Below are 18,095 nucleotides of genomic sequence, written 5' to 3'. Positions count from 1 at the left end.
TTGTCTTATTAGTTCAAATATATGTGAAGAAATAACTTGTAGATATGCTAATGGATAAGTCGGCGTTATTTAGGCACACTCAAGCGTTCTTCTCAAGTTCGCAACATGTGAACTCGATTTAATTTGTATATTAAATTCTATTTACTTTGTTACTCTTTTCTTACAATGCCAGTATGTAACATGGGAATGACATGTAGCGTTCGTGGCCAGACGTTTCTGATTTGATCCATGTATATATAAACCAAACCTGCTCTGCTTATTTATACATTTCAGCTACATAAAAATAAATGAACGACGCATATCTAACTGCCTAGACTTAAAAATTCAATGCTTCGTTTATTTTAGTTGTCGTACTAATATAAAGTTTGCACGTGACATATCCTCCAAACCTAGCATAGAAGAGATAAACGCCCGTTAATCGTATATTAAATGTTTATCATGGCTATTTATTTAGGTTAAGTTATAGTATTAGTGAGACTAATTATAGATGGTGCATGGGTCAAAGCGACTTCGACAGACAAGTGGTGACAAAGAAGATCCGAGCGGTCTATTGACTACGCTTTTATGATACCACATGCCCTCACATTTTGTTTTCCATTTTTAATCCTTTTCGTACTAGCTTAACTAATTCTTAGCTGTCGAAAATACTCATCCTAAGTAGTAAGTAGTAATTATTTATATTTTCTCCTTTCGTGTATGTTTGGTACTTGCTATATCTGGGATGATAACTAGATATTTATATCATTATAGTATGATTAAGCTTTGAAAAATAGTAATAATTATAAAGTTTTGTACATATATCTTAATAATCTTACTATCATATACAAGTTTTAGATATTTTTATTTTATAAGAATTAATACACAGCTAAAAATGTGAGTACAGATATTTCATATGTTTTGGAAGTGCATCTCTGTTTTGCCACACATGTCATGTAAGTTTAAATATTGTAAGAAAAATAAGAACAAAAGTGTGTAAGTTTTAATATTGTAAGAAAGTTCTTGTCAAAAAAATATTGTAAGAAAGTAAGAACAAAAGTAAAATGAATTTTTTGATTGATAACAGTTTAAGGAATTCTAATAGCTAGCTAGCAAAATCAGGCATGCATGTGAGCACGTGTGCACGTAGAAAAGAAATACGCAAGGTTCAACAAATTCACACATGTGCTCACGTGCAAGAACACGCACTTCGACCAACTACACACTTTAGATGTGACACCTTCTGGTCACTTTCTCTGCAATCACTGATAATTCCTATGCTCCCGATTTCGATGTTCCTGTCCTCCATGTGTTCTCTTCGCTTTTTCACTTCCTTTCACATATGTTTGTTTGTTTTCGAATGAGTTGTATGGTTAAACATTTGTGTGTGTGTGTGACTTAGATTGAGAACAAGAAGGTAAGTTTTGTAGGAAGTTAGGAACATTAAGTTCAGGTGTGGATTAGAATACCTCTGTTTTCATATATTGAAATTTCCCTTTCATGTCTTTAGAACATCAGCAACGTGATATCCTGATGGCTCGATTTCCAATTTTACTTTTTATTATTTTATTAGTTTTTTCCGTCTAATTTAAAACAAAAAACAAAAAGAATTAATCGTAAATCGCCACGTATCGTGGAGTCCGCAATACAGTAACGAAACTCAGAAAAGATGAATTCTTATGTTCGGACTTTATGGACTTGTAATGGCACGGAAACCAAATGAAACAATATTTTATTATTATCTTTTGAAAAATATACGCTAAGAGCATTTTTATAGGTGTAACTTTTAAGATAGTTTTAACCATATGGACCCACATTTTTGTTAAAACATTTTTCTCTCTCCTCTTATGCAAGAAGCAAGTCATTTTTAGAGTTACACCTATAAAGATACTCTAAGGATTTGTGTAAAACTCTCAATTGCATGTGCAGCGGGGTGTCAAAATGGGTCAAATTGGTCAACCCAACCCATAATCCAAATGGGTTGACTATTAATGGATCATGGGTCAACTCAAACCATTTATTAAATGGGTTGGGTTGATCCATGACCCATTAAATTAAATGGGTTAGATGGATCAATGGTTGACCCATGAACCCAACATTTTTATAATGAACCATTTTTAAGTTCAGACCAAGTTGATCGAATTGAGACATAAGTTAAGTTAAGACCAAGTTGATCAAATTGAAAATTTTATTTTTTCCGGTTTTTGCGAAAAATTGCGTTTTTCCGGTTTCAGCAGAAAATTACATTTTTCCGATTTTGGCAAAAAAAATAGGTTTTCTGGTTTTGGCAGGAAATTGCATTTTTCTGGTTTTCGCAGAAAATTGTGTTTTCCGGTTTTGACGGGAAATTGCATTTTGGGGTCTTGGCGGAAAATTGCGTTTTTCCAATTTTGGCGGGAATTGCGTTTTTCCGGTTTTGGCGGGAAATTACGTTTTTCTGGTTTTGGCGTGAAATTGTGTTTTTCGATTTTGGCGGGAAATTGCATTTTTTGGTCTTGGCGGGAAATTGCGTTTTCCGGTTTTGGCGGGAAATTGCGTTTTCCGGTTTTGGCGAGAAATTGCGTTTTTCCGGTTTTGGCGGGAAATTGTGTTTTTCCGGTTTTGGCGGGAAATTGCATTTGCCGGTTTTGGCGGGAAATTGTGTTTTCCGATTTTGACGGGAAATTGCGTTTCTCCGATTTTGACGGGAAATTACGTTTTCCGGTTTGACGGATAATTGTGTTTTTCGGTTTTGGCGGGAAATTGCGTTTTCTGGTTTCGACGGGAAATTGCATTTTCCGGTTTTGGCGAGAAATTGTGTGTTTCCGGTTTTGACGGGAAATTGCGTTTTCTGGTTTTGACGAGAAATTGCGTTTTCCGGTTTTGACGGGAAATTGTATTTTTCGGTTTTGACGGGAGATTGCGTTTTCCGAATTAGAAGGAAAATTGTATTTTTCCGGTTTTGGCGGGAAATTATTTTTTGTTTTACTATTTTGGTGAGAAATTGAATTTTCGATTTTTGCGGGAAATTATGTTTTTCTGATTTTGTGAGAAAATGTAGTTTTGTGATTTTGACCATTTTTTTAATTAATAACTAAATGGATCAGAGTTGACCCAATCCAATAGACCTATTTAACTTGTTAACTCATTAACCTGTTAATCCATTAACTTGTTAACCTATCAATCTATTGGGTCAAAAATAAACAATTCATTTGGGTTAATGGGTCAACCCATGGATTATGACCTATTTTGACACCCTACATGTGCTCTTACAATGATAGTTCAATAGTAATAGTTATAATATTTTCGGTGACTCCTGAAGATGACATTATGATTCTATGAACGACTTTTCAAGTATTATTTCATTATGATAATCTTGTAAATAATTATAAATTTTAAGCATTAATCACAACTCTAACCACCTGACGCTGACCCACCTCCTTAGTTACCTCCAAGCACAAACTGGTGGACAAGTTCTTTATCTGTGGATGACTTACATTCACGTTGTAAAGTCCATGCAACAGTGAGACATCTTCCTCTTCGTTCTCGTGGTCCACCGTAAAAATATTTAGAATCTCTGAATTTTTTTGGTGCCACTCCTTGAGCAACTTGTCAATTACATCTCCTGTCTCTGTGCTGTTAAAATTCTTGTCCGCGAGTGTCAGCTTGTCAAAACCAGACACCTCAGGTCCTGCAAATATTATGATGCCTTCCACCGCAGGATGCGAGTACGCTTCCCTGAGAATCTCTTCCATGTATTTTGCCTATTATCAATTAAATTAATAAGAGAACCTTCCTTATGGCCTTATGATAATGTATATACATGCAGAAAGGCTTTCTTGTTATACAAGGTAGTTGATGACAGACCTGATTATGGCATTTAGGCATATCGAGCTCTGTAATCCATACAGGCAAACCTAGTGAGCCTAAAGTATCCAATGCAGATCTCATGTAAGCTAAATTAGGCTGAGTTGGACTAAAGTGACCCTGAGCTCCAATTGCTCCTTTAATGTTTTCGTTTCCTTGATATGCAAGTATCTCTTCCATCTTCTCCTTCACCTTAACTGGAGCTGCATTTACCTCTTCCGGGTTCTCAATCGTGTTGTACTCGTTAACAAACAATGTCACATCAGGATCTAGCTTATAAGCAAGGTTGTAGAATCTTGACGAAGCGTTTTCACCAAGCATTTTCTCAAAGTAGTCCCAATGCAAATTCTCGTTAACCACATCCCACCCGGTTAACTTACCTTTATATCTCTTCATAACCGAATTTATCCGGTCTAGTGTCACGTTCATCAAATCTTCAGGGTCTTTTATCTTTTGCACCCAACCTGGTTGCATCTTTGGGTCGTCCCATAACACTGTATGACCTCTAACTAATATCTCATTCTCTTCTGCAAACTTCAGCATTGAATCTGCTGCCGTGTAGTTCTCCTTACCACGTACTTTCTCTGTTGTATACCATTTCATTTCATTGGTGAATGACGTGATTGGGAACCGTGACGCGAACCATTTTCTGTACCCTTCACTTTGTAGGATCCGGAAATTCATTGCACAGCCTAAGAGGAAAGATGGTTTAGTTTGTTTTATGGATATTACTGCGTCTTTTACCGCGGTGTTATTCCTATAAGTAACTTCAAATCTCACTTTGTTCTTCCTTATCTGCAACCAATACAATTTATCTAAGAGCAAAACCGCACAAGAGATCTGAAACTACAAATTATAGAACATTTGGTACCTTTAAAAAAAAAACATTTGGTACCTTTTCAATAAGTTGATCTTGTTTCAGTTTCCATTCTTCTTTGCTAAACTGTTTTAGTGACAGATTTTTTGCAGAGATCTTTGCTTCTCTGTCTTCAATCTGTTTTGGAATAAAACATGTGTTAACATAGAGAATATACGTATGAAAACACACGTATAGTGTTATACCTCGAAGAATATATCTACAGGGCCTGAAACATTTGGTACAATGCCACCTTTAAGCAAAGACCAACATCCGTGATTTGCCCTAACTTCACCTCCATGAACAAGTCTTCCATTTTCTGACTTGAACACAACTCCTACTTTCTTGTTGTTTCCTTCTCCCAGCTTCACCCAAGCTGTATTTCCATTATATATAAGAAACTATGGATGTTCAATCTAAATAAACTAACCGGTCCAAACTCAAACCGAACTGAAAAAAACTATCTGAACTTATGATCAAAGAGGTTAATTTGGATATACTTATTTCTGTATCCAGAAAACAAAACTTAAACCAGAGACTGTACACATCTACAAGAGATAAATTACACAAGAATCACTGGTTTGAAAATTGAAATAGTAACTTTCTATACAAGAAACCATGAAAAGAATGTGTAATATAAACAAGCAAATATGTTGCATGTGTGTTACCAGAGAAGCTGTAAATGATTCCTTGCTGAAGCTGAATTCTCTGTGCCATTTCTCTAATAGCTCCATTTCCATCTATCTCCCATTCTTGATCAGAGTCATCTTCAACAGAGAGGCTAAGTAGTGATAACCCTTGTTTCACACTGCTTCGTGGAGGCTTCATTACACACTTTATATATACACCATATTGAACCCATGTCGGAAATTTTGAATTTGCATTTGCAAAAATTAAAATCCCCGTTGAGATTCAAAAAAAAAAAAAAAAAAAAATTAAAATCCCCGTTGAGATTTATCAGTTTTGATTACCTCTGTTTTGAGAGAGTGGCTAACGGAGAAAGGATCAATAGCAATCCCCGAATGCACAAGACACAAGAGGAGACAAAGCATGCTGAGGAAAATGACATTGTTGATATTCTTCATGTTCTTTTCTGTAAACATTAGAATATCCCGACAAAACTCATTTGTATAAAACTTTGCTGTCATATTCTAACGTATTTTATTCTCTTTTTTTTCCTTTACGAAGCACCCTTCTTTTACATTGATTTATAAGGTTCGTTACAAAGACAGGCTTAAGAATAGGCGCACCATCTTGAATTTACACATACTGTATTCTTATACTGCAATAGCCTAAACTTTTAGATAATAACAAAACTTAGATTCACTCCGGGAGTCAACTTCTACATTCACCCACCAATAGGATTTAGTTATTTAAGATTTGATATCTTTTAAAAAAGGAAATTAAATAATAAAAATCTAATGAAATAAATTATGTATTTAGATAAATAAAAAATAGTGGTAATTATCAAAAAAATGATTTTTTGAATAATATTAATAAATCTGTCGACAAATAATAAACTCTAAACCCTAAATTCTAAATACTAAACCCTAAACCCTTAGGAAAAACCTGAACCCTTAGAGCACCCACAACCCTGTATTCTACTGAAATCCTTAAAAAAATGTTTTTTTTATTTTTTTAATTCTTTTTTTTTCAAATTAAAAACAAAAAAAAAATTAACCAATCGCGGGCCACCACGTGTTAGTGGGGCCCGCAAATAGTTAACAAACTCACCAATTTCAGTCCTTAGCTAAGTAATTTTAGAGACAAAGCTCGCACAGAAACCTATATTTTGTGGATCCCATTTAGTTTTATAATAGTTTTTCTTCAAGGATTTTACCTAAGGACTTAGCATTGTAGATGCTCTTAGGCAAATCATATACCCTAAACCCTTAAATTTAAATCAAACTCTAAATCATAAACTAAATCCTAAACCCTAAACTCTAAATCCTAAACCATAATATTAAACTCTAAATCCTAAACACGAAACACGAAATCCTAAACTCTTTGACAAATATTAAATCCTAAACTCCTTGTCAAGGATTTAGGGTTTAGGATTTAGTTTACGATTTAGGATTTGGTTTAAATTTAAAGGTTTAAGATATATGATTTGTCCAAGGATTCAGGTTTTTCTCGAAGATTTAGGGTTTAGTATTTAGAATTTAGAGTTTAGGGTTTAGTATTTATCGACAGATTTATCAATATTAAACAAAAAATCTTTTTTTTGATAATTACTACTATTTTTTATTTATCTAAAAACATAATTTTATTATACTAAATTTTTATTATTTAGTTTTCTTTTTTAAAAGATATCAAATCTAAAATAACTAAATCTTATTGGTGGGTGAATGTAGAGGTTCATCCTAAAACATTTATATGAGATGAATAGGACTTCAACTACACAGTCTGAAACGAATATGTAAGTACGTTTCGAACGGATTCCACCTGCCTTCATCCCAAAACTAAAAGCAAACAAAAGATTAAATATCCACAACCAATTTCAAAGAAAGAACGAATTTATAGAACCTTAAATGGGTAAATGGTAAAAGTACGTTTCACATACAAAGGAGACTAGGAGAGCAAGAAGTTGGTTTTAACTAGTAGCTAAAATTTCTGCCCGTGAAACATTTTTGGAGTTACGTCGAAGCACTTGTCAAGTGACATAGACTGGTGGTGTTACATTATAGAGAAATTGTTCTTTAGCAAAAAAAAATACATATATCAAAGTTACGCCTAATCAAATTTGGCGTAAAATAAAAAAAAATCAAGATTTAAAAATATTTTTGTGCCCACGACAAAAGTGTTCAAGAGTAATAATATCCCTTGGGAGTTTCCTCACACTTGCGGCACTATTTTCACTAAGAATTAAACTACTCAAATAGTACAAAGTAGTTGTAAACTTAGCGTATCAAACATGAACGACAAAGGGAGATGGTTGAGAGTCATCAGAATTCAACTTAAAGCAGTGAGAAACAGTTGAATTAGTGAGAGGATGAGCAATACTGATATCATAGTCACCATGGAAGAGTGAAGCTTGAAAGAATCCATCAGCATCAGTTAAACCTGTGGTTTGCCCACGAAGCCCTCCCCACTCACGCAGAAGTTTGTCCACAACGTCTCCGGTGGGTAGGTTCCTGAAGTTTCCATCGGTGAGGCACATTTTGTAGCAACCTGATGGAGAATAACCACTCCAAGTCACCATTCCTTTCACCTGCGGATGCGCGTGGCCTTCCCTTAGGACCTGCTCAAAATAGTTGGCCTGCAAGAAACTCGAACATCAGAAATAGAACCGGTTGGGCATTAGCATGTAAAACATTGACATGTGACTTCCAAATTTTAAGAGATTATTCACATAAACATATCTCAAAATTGTTTTAAAAAATTTCTATTACAGTGTTTACTAAATTTTCTATAGCCCCCAAATCTTAAGACAGATTATAAGAAAATATTTATTTGAGTTACCTGGACATTAGGAGGAGCTTGGACGTCGACCTCAGTGAGCCAAATAGGCAAACCAGTGGCAGCAAGAGTGTCAAGAGCTGATCTCATATACGGAATGTTAGGAGTGTTGAAATGAGACTCAAGACCGATCCCTAACTGAATGTTTCCGGCAACACGAATAGATTGAAGCTCTCTAAGCTTCCCCAAATACCTTGCTGGACTAGAACCCGAATCTCCCGGTTGCTCCAACGTGTTGAACTCATTCATAAACATTGTTGTCCGCGGGTCTATGGAATGCGCCAACGCATAGATGTAATAAGAGGCTTGAGGACCCATCTTGCTCTCAAAAAACGAGAAATGTAGATTCTCATTCACAACGTCCCAACTCAAAAGCTGGCCTTTGTACCTTGAGACCACCGAGGAAACCCTTCTTTTCACGGCGTTGTATAGATCGTTACCGGACAAAGAAGTCACCCAACTAAGTTGGTACTTAGGGTCGTTCCATACGATATTGTGTCCACGTACAGCGATACCGTGCTCTTTGAAGAATCTTAACATCGCGTCTGCTGTTGTGTAATCCTCTTTGCCTCTTACTGCTTCCGTGCTGTACCATTTCATCTCGTTCGCGAAAGTTGTCACGGTGAATCTCTTAGTGAACCAGTTTTGGTATGCTTGGTTTCCAAGTATGTTCTTTTCTACTTCGCACCCGAATGGGAACCCAAGTCTATTGTGTACGATGGAGATTGTTGCGTTTGGTACTGGCTCACCTAAGCTGTTTACGGCTCTGATCCTCATGGCTCCCTTCCTCGTCTTGTGAATGCTCTGCTCGTGGTGAGCGTTCCACTCTTCTTGTGTGAATGGTTGCAACGAGACGCTATCAACCCATATCTCAACGGTTTTATCCTCGCTCTACACATGAGCACGGAAATAAGAATCATAGTAGGTCAGTTTCGCTAGTCCCACTAATTATCACATTTTAATTTTTTTTTTCTTTAAAAAATATTATAATTACTAGGTTACTTAGAAAAACGGTCGAGAGTCAAGACAATGACGATGTTTGTATATGTAGATACCTCAAAGTAAAGTTCGGCAGGACCAGATTCATCAATGGTGAGACCACCTTTGAGCATGGACCAGCATTTAGATTCAGCAATAACCGAACCGGCATGCTTATATTCACCATTCTTCTTGAAAATGGCTATCACGGGAGCATTTCCTCTGCTTACTTGTAACCAAGCTACAAGTAACATAAAATTCATCACATGATAATTGGTAAAATGCATATAGAATTCTAAAGAGTAAGATCCAAGAAACACAAATTTGAAACTATACATACCAGAGAAAGTGTAGAGAAGCCCCTTTTCCAAATAAACTTTCTGCGAGACGCTGTCATAAGATTGATTCCTCCCTCGTGCAACAACAAACCTATTGCCTCCGAATTCTCTGAAATCGACTTTGGCGTTTGCGAATTGAGACCAGCCTTGTGAACCATTTTGTAGGTCAGCGTTCACGATGATCCCTCCATTGTACTGTGGTTTATGAGGGTTCTCTAAACACTGCACCAATACAAAAAAGATAATCAGAAAGAGAACTTTCCAACGAACATATCTGAATAAAGAACAGAGAATAGCTTGCCTCTATCGTTGCCGAGTAATCGTAAGGTACAAACTTTTCTTCACACCCTGCAAAAGTTTTTCATACAATATATATCAATCCATTACTTCTTATTTTTTGTTCGTTGATAATAAGAGATTCAAAAGTTATTTATCATGTGCAAACAGAAAATACATATTGCGAAGAAATAAACTCCAAATCTAACATCTATACATATATTAACAACAAGAATAATATAGGCAAGTCAGAGGATAAGATGGAGAACAACTTGATAGATAAAGGCTGCAAAAGGCTAGCAGCAGTAGCAGAAGCTTCATTGTGGAACTAAAGAATCACTAGATGACGATTAAGGGTTTCCAATAATATTTATACTATTTTATTTATGGTATATAATGAATTGACAAAAACAATTTTATGATTTTCTTACCATACTTGTTTTGGAAAGAAAAGTGGAGATATATATTTATATTTCCATTAATCGTTTTTTTTAACTCTGGATAATTATGCTATTACAAACTATAAGAATGTTACCGACGATTTTACATTCGACAATTCTACCTGTTAATGACTGCATCAACTCACCTGAACCACCCTATCGAATCCATGCCTGACGGTATTCCTTGCGCCATGCCGCATAATCTCTTGTAAGTCTTTTCTCCTTTAATTCACATAATTCCGTCTTCACTGGGATTCGAAACCGAAATCTCCTAGTATAGAAGCATTAATGAACCCTTAATCAAACCACTGTACCAAGAGAGCTTCCACATTTCCATTAATCGTTAATAGAACAGTATATTTTAAATCTAGGAAATATCTCAAAGCTATCCTCTCTTTTTTTTTGGCATGGAGGACAGATATGGAAAGCAAATCTAGTCAATAGCAACACATTTAGTAAATCGTCAATTACGACGGTTAAGCCTGGGCATTTTAACTTGGACTCGAAGACCCGACCCGGAACTGACCCAAAAAAACTCGAACCGGAACCGACCCGAAAATTTATAAGTACCTATTGGGTCCAAAAATTTTATGTCCAAATAGACCCGGACCCGAAAAGAACCGACCCGAATAGACGCGGACCCGAAAAGAACCGACCCGAATAGACCCGACCGGAAAAGAACCGATTCATACCCGACTTAAAAACATTAATATCCAAAACTAGGTTATGTTATGTTCTATTTTCTATATTTTATTTTACGATTTAGTTGAAATATTTTTTTTGTTAATAATCTTTATTATTATTTTTGTAACATTTTCAAATAATATAAAGCTTTAAATGTAAAGTTTAGAATTCAAAATTTTATCTTTTTAGTTTAATAGTTTATTTTAAGTTATTTTGAAAGATTTTAGATATATATATGACATATTTTAACTAAATTTGATTAAATTTGTGTTTTTTTGTCTTTTTAGATCTTAAATACCCGAATCCGATCCGGATTCAAAAAATTATGAGTAGTTTACAAGTATTTTAATTATAGACCCGAACCAACCCGGACCCGATCAAGAATCGACCCGAGCCCGACCCAAAAATTTATAAGTATTTGTTGGGTCAATGGGTCCAAATATTTAGGACCCGAAAAAACCTGGACCCGAAAGGAACCGACTCGAACCCGACCCGAAGACTCGAACGCCCAGGCCTAACGCCGGTTCAAAAATAGTTACTAGGTATCAACCCTAAAATCCAGAAGAACCCTGAAGAAGTTGTTTGTCTTTCAAAGTTATTATGTTTCCTTTGATGTAATCGCATGTTCTAACTTATTTCATTGTCAACAAGTAACCAATATTAAATTTAATTAAGATTGGACTGGCACAAGGCAACTATTTCCAACACTACAACAACTCGAAAGACTGAAGAGGAAGTTCAGTATTATTGATAAATCCATGACAATATTGAGGCTTCAACTTTAAGAACCCAGCCTAATGATGCTCATGGGGCCGCAGACATGGATACACATATATAGATATACCATGTCTAGATTAAGAACAAAACATACTATCTGCCACATTATTACTAAGAATTAAACTACTCAAATATGAACTAGTTGTATGCTTGACTTCTCAAACACGAAAGACAAAAGAGGATGGCTAAGTGTTTGAGGAGATCGACATCAGAAATCAACTTAATGCTGTGGGAAGCTTTTGCATTTGCGAGAAAGATGAGAAATTTCAAAACCCTAGAAATTGGTGGGTTATATATGGGCCATATTTAAAATGGTCTGCAAGCTCACACCACGAATTTTATAACTATGTATTGATGATGTTTGTCAACAGATTACTTGTCTCCTACATCACGATTGATATATCGAACTAGTTTGTCCAATAAAAGTGTTGAAATATAATTCTAAAAACATGTACACTAAGAAAAGATATAATGTTAAATATATTTTTTCTGACATGGGATGTCTGGGTCGAACCCCAACTAATCATCTAAGGGGTCAATACCGATCGACGACTGGTTTGGTCCCGGATTTTCTAATGAAACCTTAAGTACGGTTAAATCTTTGTCTGGCCAAGCAAATTACAACTTAGTTTCTAGTATGACTTGAACCCTGACGGATGTACACTTTGCATTAAGTTTATCTTACTATCATGTTATTACCGCTTGGTTATACTGTTAAATAATTGTGTTTATAATCTAGCAAATTCTTTTGAATCTGGAAGGGTTTCTTAGTAGCTGTCATTTCAGTAAACTATTTGATTGATTATTGTAATTATAAGTCGAGTTGAGTACATTATATGATATGATCTCAAACCTGGGCTTATTATTCTGAATTTTTTTTTTGTAAACTATTATTCTGAATTTTCTTTTAAAACTTTAAAAACTATGTAGGTTATTGAAAGAAATAAAAAAAAAGTTAATAGAAAAGTAAATGGGTAGAAAGAGTCGCCATTGATGGCTTTGGAGCCAAATTATGCAATAATAACAAATAATATAACCTACAGGAATTTATATGATACGATCAACCGATCTTTGTATAATTATAGTTTTTGTTTACTTTCTTAAATAATCAAAGCGTAGGACATGAGAAAAAAAAACAATATGACTTGTTCCTTCTACTTATATGTATATATAGCATTTGAATTTATTTTTATGGCTGTTAATATCAAAAGAACCTCAACAATAAAATATATATTTATGTACCATGAACAGGTTGACAAAATTATAAAAATATACCATGGGGCTAAGGCAACTGAAAGTTAAGAGTTTAGGAAGTGACAAAAAGCCAAAGTCAAATACTATTTTAATAGCCAGCATGTCAATTTTACAACCTTTTTCTCATAGAGACAATTTTACAACTTACATAACTTTGCTTGTTGAATTTAGTTCTAAATGGATTAGACTACCTATTATAATATAGTTGACCTTTATTTAAAATATTTCAAAAGTTTTGTTCTGTTTCTTAGAGCATCCCCATTAGTGAAACTAATGGGGGGTTCACACAAATCCAAAAAAAAAAAATATTAAAAAAATCAAATTCTATGAACTTCCCCTCTCATAGTCTCTTCCCACTGAACCTGTATCATCACTATTTTGTGGGCCCCACGACACGTGGCGGCCCGCAGTTGGTCGATTATTATTTTTTTTTACTTTTTTTTTTTACAGAAAAAAAAATCAAACAGTAAAAAAAATAATAAAAAATAATAAATTTTTTTTTGGTGAACCTCCCCATGAAATTCACCAATGAAGATGCTCTTAGAACCATAGACTTTTTTTGAAGGATTTTCTTTTTAGCAACCAGACACTTACAACCATAAACTTTCGCGATGTTTGAGAACTCTTCTTTTATTTTTAACTTTACTTTTTAACAAAAATGCTTTACAAGATATCATTATCAGTATATATTTAAATTATTTTTATTTCTTTATACGAGTTTTCAAAAAAAAATCGATATACAAACTTTTATATACTAAATCTTATCATAAACGGGATATTTATTAAAATTCGATGCTATAGAAGTTTCATAATCACTTTTAAACTAATGGGATAAAGCTGTAGAATTATAGTTTTGATGTCATGAACATTTTAAATAAGAAACTGATTGAAGTTTGATGGTATAAAGAATTCGTTATTACTTTTCAGAGCTGTAAAAATCGTCGGCTTAAATAAACAGTTATAAATTTTTTTTGCTAAAAACAGTTGTAATTTTAATATGAATTAAGTATTAATAAAAATAAAATATCTGATATTGATGGCAATTAATAAGTTTGATTGTTGATAATATTCGAGGCTGAAAATGGATATGCTCTCTAGTTACTTTTAAAAGTTTTGATCTATGAGAAATAAAATCTTACTCCCTCTGTTTTTTAAAGATGTATATTTTGGAGTTTTCACACATATTAAGAAAACACATTAATCATGCATTGTTTTTAGAAAATATCAAATTTCAATGCATTTTAACCAATAGTCTTTCAATAAATTCAATTAATTTTATTGAAAATTGTAATTTTTATATAGAAAACATAAAAAATACATCTTTTTGAAACAAATATTTTTTCCTGAACATGCATCTTTTAAAAACAGAGGGAGTATTTAATTATTTGATATCATGTATTCAGACTCTTGTCAGGGTCTCAGGGAATACTTATAAGATGGTGCATCAGCATCAGCATCAGTATAACACGTCTATTGCATGGGAACAATTATATTTAATAAAAATCAGACTGTGGAAAATCAAATGCGCAGAATTAGTACTACAATATTCCATTTCAAGAGTAAATAAACTATATACATGAACTGGACTTATTCAAGAATACGTGTGAGAATGAACGTTGCAGCGCCCGAAGTTTCATGTATGTAAACTATTCCTTTCTGGTTTGGACGACTAGAGTTATTCGGTTATAAAATATTTATTTGGCACTAAAATTACTTGTATAGTGGCATGCAAACAACTAGGTGATATATGCTTAATACCGTAAAAATGGTTGAAATTGATTATCATCATGATCGTTAGATGTTCCTCGATCATTCATCAAGCACCAGGGAGCATGAACTAGGTTAACCTTGGAAGCCTTGGAATTGAAGAAGTTTAGTAAGATTGATGCTTGATGGTAAAGTTGAATGTGCAAGGTTATGCTTGACGTCTCGATATTAAACTTGGTGTTGTACGGTAACGAAAAATCATAGATCACACAGTTTTATACTTCATCTGGCGAGAGAAATGCGGTAGGTTACAACATCTACCATATTTGGTTGCAAACATATTATAACAAACCAACTGTTTAGTTAGGAACTCCATAGCGGCTAGCTCGCCATGTCTCTCTTGCAACAGTCCATCTTATGAACATTCGGTTTTGCCAACACAACTAATTTTTTTAAATAGGTAAATTCATGGTAGAATATATTCTGGCTATTGAAAATAATCTGTGGCAACAATTTTCTTTCCGAATAGGAAGTATGTGACGGACCGTATGTCTATCTCTAGCTAATTCTAGCTGCACCACTGTATAAAAGTCTACAATATCTGAAGTCCAGTCTGTAATTTGAATAATTTTTTTACTTTTGTTACTTTTTCATTGAAGAAAACAAATTTGTAGACATTTTAGTACATATACAAATATCAACCAAGTTCTTTTGTTAAGTCTTTTTTAATACATTGATTATCAATGAGACAACACCAATGAGAAGATGGTGATCATACATTGAATTTTTTGATTTCATTATCGGGTCAGATTCCGCGCGCTGCGAAGAAACATCTTCATCTAAAAGATATAAAGAATGACTCAAATCTTTATTTAAAAAGATGGAATACAAGAACTGGAATGTGGAAAAAAATAGAATGTGCTCCATTTCTCTCATATTACACATGGTGATCATACAATTTCCCCGCCTTGGAACGAGTTCGATTATAATTTCTCGTACGATGTGTTTTTTTTTGGATCAAAAATGAAATGGATCATTACATTTTTGTTATATATAATTAATGAGAAAAAGTCCAATTAAAATCACAAGATCCGTGCATCATCTCGGCGAGTTGAGGCCAATGTCCATTCCGTTAAAAGCAATCGGCGCATACATCCATAGATCATCAGAGCTTAATAACTGCGTAATTATTATTTTAATTTAATTAGATCACACTCATATATGAGATATGCATGAATGTACACGTAAACTGTCAAAATTAAAACCCACCTTAATTTGGAGTTGCAAAAATTTTACGTAATGAACGGCTTCCTCAAGCATTGTACTGATATCAACCTGTAACGTATTTAAGAAACTATATATGTTTAGAATTTTTAACGTTGCTTGTAAAATACACTGCATGCAAAGAACAACCATGATCTGCATCATGTGTTTAACATTTGCATGATTTTTTTTACCTTCGTTCCATTGGGGACAAGATTTTGCAAAATCCTCAATCTCTCGTTTATCCTTTCTCTTCTTTTCTGCACAACCAAATAAATATCCGGACTTAGTCTTTAGACATTTTGGGGAATAATGATTTACGTTTTGTGTACCAAACAAAAAAAAATTAATTGATCAAATTAAAGAAGAAACGTTGACGTTAGCAAGAGAAAAATATTTACCCTTGCGTAAAGGCTTTGAGGGTCGGTGGCAGCACCGCGACTGGCCCTGGTCTTGCCGTTAAGGTTGAGGGCCTTGGAGGCATCTTCTTCCTCTTCCCCTTCAACATCCTGAGAGGGACATTGTGATTCTTCCTCGGAACAGAAAGTGGTGCTCGAGTTTTGTCTGCTCATCATAGCCCCACTCTTTCTTTTCTTCACCTTCTCCCATTCATCTTCTTCGCCATTGTTGGTATCATCACTCATCTCTATAATCTTTTGGCCCCTCTTACCCACTTTTGCTCTTTTATTTTTCTGAAAGCATTGCAAAAGTTAATACAATATCAGTCAATAAACCATGTTACTATCATACACTCCTTCAGTTTCCATATGTATAGTGTTTTAGAGAATTTTTATCGTTTATGTTTTTACATATTTAGGTAATTTGAACTTTATCAAAACTGCATAAGCAATTAAGTTTTAATGTTTTATTTATAACTAAATAAATTAAATCTAAATTATGTTTGTAGTGATACTTCTTGAAAATAGATTTTTAATATATGCGCAATGAGACAAAATATATTGTATAAAACAGACGGAGTATTTTGGTAGAGAATGTTTTTAATACAAATGGCACTATTTTGATGCAAATAACTCTATCCCTCTAAATTCACTACCAGTTAGGAATCTTCAACCGTAAAACTTTTTTTTTTGCAAAAGATTTAACAACCGTAAAACTTACATCAGCGGATGTTGCACGTGGTCTTTTCCTGGAACCAGTGACAGATTTCTGATGATGATCGGCTGTAGTCACAGAGATCTCGGATTGCAAGATGCTCTCCTCCTCATGGTGGTTCTCAACGACGGTTTCCAAGGGCAAAAGAGTCTTTCCAGATGAGTATTTCTCAACGTCACACTCACTTGTCTCCTCACCAACAAGGTAAGAGTTGGTGTTGATGGTCACATCTTCCATCCCGAAGTCCATCGACCCATTGTTGTTCTCTTCAACAGGAGGTGGTACCACCGCATAGTATCCACTGTTCCCAACGCTGTAGCTGCTGCTCTCCCCAGAGAAACAGAAGCTATTGGCTTCAGGCATGAGAGTAAGGTGGTTGTGATGAGATCCATGGCTCCAATACAAGCCCTGGTGGTCTCCACCGGCTGAGCCGGTGCCAGGATGATCGTAGGAGGCGAGAAGCTGGTTCATGAAATCTGCTTCTTCGGTTGCATATGTGTACATTCCTCCGAAGTTGTTGCTCCATTCGCCCATGGCTTCCATTTTTTAACTTAAGCGTCTTAATTAAGAGATCAATATTATTTAAGAAGATAGGTTAGTTCTGTTTGTTGGAACTCTTGTAGGAAGTGAGGGAATAAAGGAGAGAAGTTAGGATGTATATATAGAGAACATTGAGAGATAGTGGATAATAACACATATAACACCAATCACAATCATCTTTCTAATTAATTTATGAGTAACCAAGTCTGGATACCCTTAGATATGGACAGCTAATTATGTGGTCTTCAAAGCATACTTTTGTCGTTTTTTGGTTATTACTCGATGCATTCCCGCTTATCTTATTGCTTAACATATTGTTTCATATTTGTTAACCGCAGCAATTTAAGTAATCAAAAAGATCTTAGTCGAATGAAATGCCTGAATTATGACTAATGTGATAAATGATCAGACATGATTTAGCGGTATTCACAGTATATATACTATGTGTTTCAATAAAATTTTGAGATCAAGATTGGAGAAGATCACTAGATTGTTAGACTCTAATGTAGATTAGCATTAGGTTACAGTTTACCAAGCTTTCAACTAGTAAGGAGGTTATAAAACTATTAAATATTAAAGAGCTTCCTC

At 34.5% G+C, this 18,095-nt stretch overlaps 3 protein-coding genes across 3 annotated transcripts; all 3 read right to left on the bottom strand.

Annotated features, from left to right (window-relative positions):
* Positions 1–3,269: 3,269 nt before the first annotated feature.
* LOC108852482 (endo-1,4-beta-xylanase 5-like) lies at positions 3,270–5,837 on the bottom strand. The gene is made up of 6 exons (XM_018625986.2): positions 5,650–5,837; positions 5,347–5,512; positions 4,885–5,054; positions 4,718–4,816; positions 3,823–4,617; positions 3,270–3,719 (listed from the first exon to the last, which is right to left on the bottom strand). The coding sequence occupies exons 1-6, from the start codon at positions 5,824–5,826 to the stop codon at positions 3,351–3,353; spliced, it is 1,776 nt and encodes a 591-aa protein (XP_018481488.2). The 5' UTR covers positions 5,827–5,837; the 3' UTR covers positions 3,270–3,350.
* A 1,749-nt stretch (positions 5,838–7,586) lies between these two features.
* On the bottom strand, positions 7,587–10,050 carry LOC108832101 (endo-1,4-beta-xylanase 5-like). The gene is made up of 6 exons (XM_057007679.1): positions 10,002–10,050; positions 9,755–9,801; positions 9,456–9,675; positions 9,193–9,356; positions 8,141–9,028; positions 7,587–7,937 (listed from the first exon to the last, which is right to left on the bottom strand). The coding sequence occupies exons 1-6, from the start codon at positions 10,048–10,050 to the stop codon at positions 7,587–7,589; spliced, it is 1,719 nt and encodes a 572-aa protein (XP_056863659.1).
* A 5,474-nt stretch (positions 10,051–15,524) lies between these two features.
* Positions 15,525–17,525, bottom strand: LOC108832103 (transcription factor RSL2-like). The gene is made up of 5 exons (XM_018605594.2): positions 16,974–17,525; positions 16,256–16,546; positions 16,049–16,114; positions 15,861–15,926; positions 15,525–15,770 (listed from the first exon to the last, which is right to left on the bottom strand). Exons 1-5 carry the CDS (start codon positions 17,508–17,510, stop codon positions 15,690–15,692), a joined length of 1,041 nt encoding a protein of 346 aa, XP_018461096.1. The 5' UTR covers positions 17,511–17,525; the 3' UTR covers positions 15,525–15,689.
* Positions 17,526–18,095: the final 570 nt, after the last annotated feature.

This window comes from Raphanus sativus, chromosome 4 (genome assembly GCF_000801105.2).
Source record: "Raphanus sativus cultivar WK10039 chromosome 4, ASM80110v3, whole genome shotgun sequence".
Lineage (NCBI taxonomy): Eukaryota > Viridiplantae > Streptophyta > Magnoliopsida > Brassicales > Brassicaceae > Raphanus > Raphanus sativus.
The sequence above is the reverse complement of the archived record's forward strand: the minus strand, read 5'-3'. Positions and strand labels throughout refer to the sequence as shown.

Bases quoted from the DNA above. Each gene is read 5' to 3' on its own strand.
- LOC108832103 (XM_018605594.2), bottom strand. From the start codon at position 17,510: ATGGAAGCCATGGGCGAATGGAGCAACAACTTCGGAGGAATGTACACA. The intron at 16,115-16,255 runs GTAAATATTTTT...TTGGTTGTGCAG, and splicing joins CTCAAAGCCTTTACGCAAGG to AAAAGAAGAGAAAGGATAAA. The intron at 15,927-16,048 runs GTAAAAAAAATC...AATACGTTACAG, and splicing joins TTGTCCCCAATGGAACGAAG to GTTGATATCAGTACAATGCT.
- LOC108852482 (XM_018625986.2), bottom strand. From the start codon at position 5,826: ATGACAGCAAAGTTTTATACAAATGAGTTTTGTCGGGATATTCTAATG. The intron at 5,055-5,346 runs GTAACACACATG...ATGGAAATACAG, and splicing joins AATCATTTACAGCTTCTCTG to CTTGGGTGAAGCTGGGAGAA. The intron at 3,720-3,822 runs GTCTGTCATCAA...AATTGATAATAG, and splicing joins TGCCTAAATGCCATAATCAG to GCAAAATACATGGAAGAGAT.
- LOC108832101 (XM_057007679.1), bottom strand. From the start codon at position 10,050: ATGAAGCTTCTGCTACTGCTGCTAGCCTTTTGCAGCCTTTATCTATCA. The intron at 9,676-9,754 runs GCAAGCTATTCT...GTATTGGTGCAG, and splicing joins ATTACTCGGCAACGATAGAG to TGTTTAGAGAACCCTCATAA. The intron at 9,357-9,455 runs GTATGTATAGTT...TGTTACTTGTAG, and splicing joins GCTTCTCTACACTTTCTCTG to CTTGGTTACAAGTAAGCAGA.